The 9222-nt window shown below is 38.5% G+C and overlaps 1 protein-coding gene across 1 annotated transcript in view; it reads left to right on the top strand.

Annotated features, from left to right (window-relative positions):
- Positions 1-360, top strand: part of LOC125858857 (uncharacterized) — a 1219-nt gene extending 859 nt beyond the window's left edge. Inside the window, exon 2 of the mRNA XM_049538641.1 lies at positions 98-360. Coding sequence (XP_049394598.1) covers positions 98-360 — 263 coding nt within the window. The remainder of the gene's footprint in view (positions 1-97) is intronic.
- The last annotated feature ends 8862 nt before the right edge of the window (positions 361-9222 follow it).

Below are 9222 nucleotides of genomic sequence, written 5' to 3'. Positions count from 1 at the left end.
GGTTGTTGAAATGGCTGAATCTATCACTCCTCAGACTGTAGTCGTAGCCTCCCCTATTCTTCCTTCTGATGAGGCCTTGCTCTGTCCCCCACCCTAGTGCTATCTGGTGAAAAATCTCAAAACTCAGAGGCGCAATCCATGGCAAAACCTGATGCTGAACTTATCTCTGAGGAAATGGAAGTTTTGTCTTTGGCAGTGTCATTTACCATATCTGAAAGACTATTTGAAGGTGACTTGTCTGAAGGGAAGGGTCTTGAGTCTTGTATTCTTGCCGCTGGGACAGAACTGGTGGCCGTTCAAAGCTTGGCCTCATTAAGAGGAGAGATTGAACCCACTCTTCTAGAACATGAACTGGAGTAGCCAGATCAGGTCTCTCACAAAATTCAACCTGTTTTTTACCAAACTCCTAGATCCTTCGGTGTTGAGAATGATGAGGAAGAGAAAGAATAAGAGGCCGAATTAAATTGGTGAATTAAAGGTGTGCGAGGAGCAAACTCCTCTCAAATTACTGCACATGATTTGGAAACTATCAAAGGTGTGCCTGAGGATGCCTCCACTGCAAAACGTGCCGATAGTACAGAGGAGAGAAAAAGAAAGGGAAAGGGAAAACTGATCAAGGCTCACCTAAAGGGTGAAAAGAAAAGAAAGGTATGGGACAAGAAGTGCTACGCAAAAGGTTCTGGGAAGTGTTATGGAGGCAAATACTACTCAAACTGAGAGAATAAGGAAAAAAAGACAAAAAGGATTATTGGTTGTAGAACCCACATCAACTCATGTACCTATTGAAGATAGTGAGGACATCACTAGGTATGTGGCAAAATGAAAGAGGGACGCTGAGGAGGAAAGGTTGAAATCAAAAGGAACTCAGAAAAGGGCAAGGAAATCTCCTTCAAAAAGGGAGAAAGTGACAACACAGAAATCTCATGTAAACGGGAGGCGAGTGAAAAAGCATGTGGATGAACAACCCATAAAGGGACCTCATCCTAGGGTTCAAAATCAAAGTAAAGAAGAGGAGATGACGAGGGAGGAGAGAATAGAGAAAATGGAGCACCAAAGGGTTTTGAATGGCAGTCTTTGACACTGACATTATAACCAAATTTGGTATGGAAACCTTGTTTGATGCTGTCACCATTCAATGATGGAATCATCTTTTTGAACCACCTGCTCTGTATTTGCACGAACCTGAAGTGCGTGAGTTTTTCTACAAAATGGAACTGCTGGAAGGAGGGGGAATTACAACCACTGTCAGGGACGTTGAGATATGTTTGGATGAAGAAACTCTAGGGATTATTCTGGGGGTGCATGTAGCAGGAATTCGAACCATTGAAGGCTGCAAACTAACTGAGGAATTCTCCAAGCTAGCCATAAAACAATGAGAGGTTAAACGTGCAGGGCTACCTAAGAAGTTTCTCAAAGGGGCATATCAGTTGGTGTTTGAGTTCATCAACAAAATGTTGGTGCCTAGGACGAAAAAATGAGCAGTTGTGTCTGCTGCTGACTTATTTCTCATGGAAAAGTTGGTTGATCTTGAAGAAATAAACCTCTCTACTATCATGTTAGAGCACATGCACAGAGTAATGACATAGAAAAAAACCAAGCATGGCATTCCGTATGGATATCTACTGAATTTTGTCTTTAACCACTTTGAAGTACCTTTGGGAAGAGGAGTACCTAGTACCACCAAGCAGATATTCACTGTTGCTACCCTGTTGGAATGTGAGTGTGTTGAAGGAAAAACTAGGGGCAGATCTCAAGTGGCAGATGCTCTAAAGCAGCAGGCTGCTCTTAAAGGGGAAGTGACTGATCTTACTGAGATTCTGAATAACAAGGAGATTGAAATCGGTACACTGAAGTCTAAATTACAGAAGGTTGTTTCGAGGGGACCTGGTACCAGTGATGGAAATAAGCAGGTGTTGCAAAAGTTGAGGGATGAAAATGAAAGGTTTCTGAAGACAAATGCCTCACTCTGTGAGGAAGTTAAGTCTCTCAACAGGTAGCATATCAAGGCTCATGAGGACGCAAATGAGCGTCTGTCTCTGTTTATGAGAACCTTCAATCCCTTTCCCTCTCCATCCTAAAAGTGTCTTGTTTCCCTAGTTTCCCTCTTTGTTCTTCAATCCTGATTAAAACTCTTGTGGCTTTGTGTTGTTTTGACTGACTACAGTGGTCAGTAGAGGCTTAATATTCTCTTTATGCTTTTACATACACATGTTTTGTATGGCTCAAGGCCCTGAATTCTTTATTGCCTTGCATTTAACTTGAATATGTTTACTGCTTCACCTTTTCAATGATGTCAAAAGAGGGAAGTTTTGTTGTAAAGGTTAGCTATGGAATTATAGGCATTTAACTAAGGGGGGACATTGTTGTTACTAGTACACTGAACAAAGTTGGAATTTGTTGTGTATTTGAATGAATATCTTTACACTCACGTGAGGCTCTATGTAGATTATTTGTCATCATCAAAAAGGAGGAAAATGATAAGTGCTAACGCTCCTAGATGTTTTGATGATCTCCTCACAAGTGTAGGGACCTGGTCCTCTGTAGAGTATGCTCGTCCAGTGTCATTATGTTGTACAGTTGTAAAAGTTGTCTGTGTCAGGAAGTTGGTGGAGTTGCAGAGTACTCCACCAATCAGAAGAGACGAGGGTGTTTGTACATTGGGTAATAATTCTTCATGACTAATATATTCACAAACACAAACAACAAATTATTCATTCATTCAAAAAGAGATACTTTCAAACTTCAAAACAATAAGGAACCTAATAGAAGTGTTTCTATTGCTTTATGTACTAACTGTAATTTTGTTTACTTGTAATAGTTCTTATATTGTAGGATTCGTTTCACTTGTGAAAGAAACGTTTCAATCTTGTGTAGATCAATGTAAGAACTAGGTTAAGGTAACTTAGTTTCTTACAATAAAGTCTATATTAATTGGTTAGGATTAGTATAGTGGGCAGTGTTGTATCTGCTCTGGATCAGCTAAGTGATAGGAGGTATTGCTTAGTGTGGAGATTAGCAGGCTAATCTCATTTTGTAAATTGGCTTTTACTTTTGCTTGGAGAAAATTAGCGGAAGCAGTTTGAAAAGTCCTGTTGAGAACAGGTTGTGATTTTACTCCCTCTGAGCAAAGAGGTTTCCACGTAAAGTTGATTGTAAATCTTTACTTTCAGTATTTGTTCTTTACTATTTATTACTGTAACTGTGTTGAGGACCTGGTCCCATCTACATAGGTGGACGCATACATTCCAACAGTATTCCATGAAATGTTTATTTGGGTGTAAACAAACATGAACCACATGTTATAAATTGTATAGGGTCAAACTTGAACTTAGTAAAGGAATCTGTAAAGCTCTAATGAAAATGAAAGGTAAGTGTTGGGTTAAGCATATATCATTGTGATTTTAGTAATATATATTACTTGTTCAAACATCTTATTTCTTTCCTCTTTTTCCTTGGACCAGATGTTCCTAATTATATAGTTATGGAACTTGGTTGAACAAGAAAAATAGTAAGATGCAAGAAAATCCTACAAAAGTTGGTGGATCTTTGCCTGATGTCTTAGTGTGTTCATCAAACTGCTTTGTGGTCAACTTGACATTGATTTTTAATTATGTTGCAGCAGGTTTAGCACCTCCAAGTCCAACTTCAGGTATGACCTATAAAGTGTATTTCCTTTGGTGCATCACAATTCCTTCATTCTAAGGTTTGTTTCAACTTCCCTTTGGTTTCCTCAATTGTTTCCACACCGTCCCCAGTAATTAGCATATCATCCACAAAAATAAGAACCATGGATGTGCTGTTAGATGTTTTCTATATAAACAAGGAGTGATCATAATCAATTTGCTTAAAACCAAACCTTAACAGTGCTTCAGTCAACTTGACATTTTATTTACTAGGAGCTTGTTTTAAGCCATATAAGGATTTAACTAGTCTATAGACTGCATGTTTATCCCCCCTGACTAGTATGAGGCAGTTGTAAATAAATCTCATCAACCAAATTACCTTGTAGAAAAACATTGAAAATATCCATTTGTTGTATATGCCACTGATTTTGTGTTGCAGTGGATAGAGCAATTTCTCACTGATTTCATTTTAACAACATGTGAGAATGTTTCTCTGTAGTCAATACCTTCCTTCTGACTGTACTCCTTAGCAACAAGACTTACCTTTATCCTTTCTACCTCTCCTATTGATTTATACTTAATTTTGTAGATTCATTTGCAACCTATGGGTTCTTTCCTAGGAGGCAAAGAAATTATATCCCAAGTGTGGTTGTTGTTTAATGCTTCAATCTCAGACTTCATTGCTTCTACCCACCTTGGATCCTTAAAAACTTCTGAGTAAGTTTTTGTCTCTATGATAGTAGACATAGATGTTATAAATGAATGATATTTATCTGGCAATCCATCATAGCTTAGACAATTGTCCAGGCCGTACGGTGTGTCCCGAAGGATATTCAAGGATACAAAGTCCTTCATCCATAATGGTGGTTGAGTTCCTCTTCTTGATTATTATTTTTTTAGGTTGCACAACCTCTACAGGTTGTAGAGGATTACTAAAAACTTGTTAAGATTCAGGTTATAGCATGTCTATAGATGGTTGTGTCTGCACTTGTATATGATGATGTTGATCAGGAATAGTAGGAGTCTCAGGGACTACATGCTAAGTACATATTTGTGGAGTGAGCCAACTATTTGATTCTTCAACTGTTGAGGTGGTATCCAAAAACATATGCTTAGTAGGGGAATCCCTATTATGAAATGGGAATATCTTCTCATTAAACAACACATCCCTGTTTACAAAGAACACACAATCAGTTAAGTCATATAAAATATATCCTATTTGAAGTTCTGGATATCCCATATGCACAGAAACTTGAGTTCTAGATAAGAGTTTATCATGTTGATTATCATGTTCTAATTGAATAATTAGCCTTCAGTTGAGGCTTCCATGAATGAGAAATACAAGAACTCAATTAAAAAAGATGAAATAGTAAGAAAAGATGATAAAGAATAGAGAGATGATTTCTTATTGAGAGTAGTATATTGTCTTCTATGTAATTACAGTACAAGTACAATATATATAATGCAGAGATTAGTGAAGGGATTAATCAACTAACTACTTTCTAGATAGGTGGTTAGTAACAAACTTTTTAGTTAGTTATTTTGGTTGCAGTGGACAGAAAGCTTTGCCCCTAGGCTTATTATTTAGCGTTTTCTTAAGATCAACTTGAATACCTTCACCGGAGACAATATGGCCAAGGAAAGCAACAAAACTCAACAAAAACTCACATTTTCCAAACTTAGCATACAATTCACGATCCTTGAGAATTATAATATAATCTTCAAATGCTCAACAAAATCAAGAATAGGTAAAGATATTGCTTAAATACCTTATTCATCAAATTCAAAAACACTGTCAGGGAATTAGTCAAACCAAAAGATATTACCAAAAAGTAATATTCACCATAGAGTGTTAGAAAAGCCTTCTTTGGAGTGACATTTTCTTTCACCCTCAATTGGTGATAACCCGATCAAAGGTCAATCTTGGAGTAGAAACTCACACCTTAGAGTTGATCAAACAAGTTATCAATCCTTGGAATATGATACTTATTCTTTATGGTAACCTATTGGAATATATGCGTCCACTAACTACACTGGGACCAGATCCTTTACACAGTAAAGATGCAGGAGATTAAATACAGAAGGTAAATAAGAGACACAATACTTTTGCGTGGAAACCTCCTAGCTCAAGGGAGTAAAACCACAACTTGTCTCACAGGATTTTTAAACTGTTTTCACTATTCTTCTCAAGCAAAAGCGAAACACAATTTACACCACAACAATGAGATTAACCACCTAATATCACACTAAGTAATATCACCTATTACTTAAAATGAGCATTAGCAATGCCTGCATTGCCCACTACACTAATCCTCACGATTAATATAGACTTTTACAGTAAGACACAAAGTTACCCTTAACTATGTGCTTACAATGATTCACTTAAGTTTTGAAACATTTCTTATCAAGGTGAAACGAATCCTACAAGATAAGCACAAATACAAGCAATCAAAATAGCAACAAGTTCAGAAAAAAATCGTCAGTCTATGAGGTCCTTTGTTGTTTTGTTGAAGCTTGAATATCTCTCTATGAATGAATGAATGATATGTTGTTTGTCATGTTGAATATATCAACCATAAAGAAATATTAACAGTTGGACAAACAACCTCGTCCATTCTGATTGGTGTGGTACACTGACAACCTCACCAATCTCTAATGCGATAGCTTTCCAATTGTATAACACATAGACCTGGACGAGTACAGTCTGTAGAGGATTGGGTCCCTACATTTGTGAGGATCATCAAAATATCTGGAAACAGTAAGACTTCTAATTTTCCCCCTTTTTGATGATGACAAACAAACTACCTCACATGAGTTCATTCAAAATATTAGTTATGTTCCCCCTGTCATTTTACTCTACTTTTACACTTCAAGTTTACAATTAGTTCTCCCTGTCCATCAGTTCTCAGTTCCCCTTATCAACATGCCTCCCTATCATTTGGTATTGTTCCCCCTTTTGACATCATTGAAAAGGACAGACAACAAACATATACTAGCTACATGCAAAAACATTAGGAACTCAGGGTCATGGGCCATACAATACATGTGCAAGTAAGCATAAAACAGAGAAGATAAAGCATAGCAAACAAGACAAAATAGATTATAACATTAGATCACATATGTTGACCACAAGTTCAGCCAAAATAGTACATTTTGCCACTAGAGTAAAAACAGGGAAAAATAAATAGGACATGGATGGACAAGAGAGCAGGGAAAAGAGACTCATTTAGGACGGAGGGGGTGGGGAGTAAAGGATTTCAACAACAGAGTCATGCGTTCATTAGCACCAACATGAGCCTGAATGATTTGCTTGTTGAGAACCTAGACTTCCTCACTAAGGAAGGCATTTGTCTTCAGCAGCTGTGCATTCTCAGCTCTCAACCTTTGCACGTCCTCTTTATCCTCAGAACAGGTAGCAGGTCTCTTATAGATAGTTTGTTGCATCTGAGCCTTAAGTAATGTAATCTCAACCTCCTTAGCATTCAAGGTTACAATAAGATCGGTCAATTCCCGCTTAAGGGATTCTTGCTGCTCAAGAAGATCAGACACATGAGACTTACCCTTGACTTTTCCCTCAGCACATTCACATTCCAAGAGGGTTGCATGAGAAAACATCTACTCCACAGTACCTGGTACTTCTCTCCCAAGAGAAACTCCAAAGTGGTCAAACACATACTTCAGCAGATACCCATACGGTATGCCATGTTTGGCATTCTTCCAAGTCATCACCATGTGCATGTGTTCGAGCATGATCTGGAAGATTGATGGCCTCAAGTTCATCCAACTTCTCCATGAGGAACAGATCTACGGTTGAGGCTACAGTCCTCTTTTCACTCCTTGGCACCAAGACTTTGTTGATGAACTCAAACATCAACTGATACTCTTCCCTTAGGAATTTTTTAGGTAAGCCAGCACGTTTTATGTCCCCACGCTTTGTAGCCCATTGAGAAAACTCACTAGAAGGTTTTCAACCTTTAATGGACCTGATCCCTTCAGAAAGAACACCCAAAATGATTCCCAGACTCTCTTCATTCAAATAAATTTTTACCTCTTTAACTGTTGTCCAAATCCCTCCATCGTCGAGAAGCTCCATCTTGTAGTAAAATTCCCTCACCTTAGTCTTGTGCAAATAAGGTGTTGGAGTTTCAAATAGGTTTTCCCAACATTGCAAATGATACACAATCAAACAAGGTGGACGTGCCATATTCTGTGAGAATTTCTGGATCAAACACTTGTCTATTTCAACACTTTTTGTTTTTCGAGCTCAGCAACACGCTCCTCTCTTGTCAACTCCCTGCCCTAAATTTGCTTTTGAACGGTCGTACCAGGTCCCTTATCAAATTTTGGTTAGCAGGGGCCTTTTTAATCACTTTGTTCTTTTTCACATTTGACTTCTTCATAGACTTAGGGGCCCTTTTAGCTTTGACCCGTGCATCTTCTGCCTCCTTTTTTCCATTTAGCCACTACTCTAACAATATCATCAGAATCGATTTCACTCAAGCCTATATAATGAGGTATTGACGTAGGTTTCTATACAGAAACAAGACCATCTCTTCTTTGTCTCCGATTTCTCTCCGTTTGGACTTCATTTGCCACCAAAGCGTCACCCATTAATTTCTTAGTCTCTCCTCTAGTTACATATCTCATTTTTCATCCTTATTTGGTGTGAGACTCTACCATTTTTCATTTCCATTTATTTTTCGTTTTCTTTCAGACTTAGCAGGCTTATCCTCAAGTTTAGTCTCAAGCACGACATCAACAACTTCTAGATTTGAGACAGTAGTAGTCGAAACATTAGAACCTCAAACCATTTTTCTATGCCAGACTAGAGGAGTTTCTTCTTTATCTTCCTCCTCACTATCAACATCAAAGGATTTGGGAGTTTAATCGAACATTGGCTGAGTACTGTGAGGGACCAGTTCCGGCGATCTGGACTCTTGTTCCAAAAAGGTTGGCTGAGTATCCCCTCTGAGAGAGGCCAAACTTTGTACGACCACCAATTCCTATGCTGCTGCTAGAATGTTGGACTCAAAATCCTTGCCTTCAGGACAATTCCCTTCGAACAGTCTCTCTGACATGGCAGATGACACGGGCCTTTATTGAGACATAATTCCTAGATCTTTAGTTTGAGTATCAATAGTTGGCTTCACAACTGATAAGAGCTTATGCCTTTTGGTGTTTTGATGATCTCCTCACAAGTGCAGGGACCTGGTCCTCTGCAGAGTATGAATACTCATCCAGCTGTCAAAGTGTTGTACAGCTGTAAAAGTTGTCTGCGTCAGAAAGTTGGTGAAGTTGCAGAGTACTTCACCAATCAGAAGCAAGGAGGTTGCTTGTACGTTTGGTAATAACTTTTCATGTCTAAATATATCCAAAAAAAAACAAACTAATTCATTCATTCAAAAGGAGAGAGCCAGCACGTATTCTCAAGAACTTATTAAGAGAAGCTTGCAAGGGACCTGGTCCCTACAAGACTGCGATGTGAAAGGACGACAAGACATCTGTCAGAAAAGCTGGCACTTCTGATGTGGTAGGTGCACAGCTTTTCTAAACAGCAGGCTCTCAGCCAATGGGCGGTCCCAAGGAGTTTGTGTTCATT

This window comes from Solanum stenotomum, chromosome 3 (genome assembly GCF_019186545.1).
Source record: "Solanum stenotomum isolate F172 chromosome 3, ASM1918654v1, whole genome shotgun sequence".
Lineage (NCBI taxonomy): Eukaryota > Viridiplantae > Streptophyta > Magnoliopsida > Solanales > Solanaceae > Solanum > Solanum stenotomum.
Note: the sequence above shows the minus strand (reverse complement) of the source record. Positions and strands in the feature narration are given on the sequence as shown.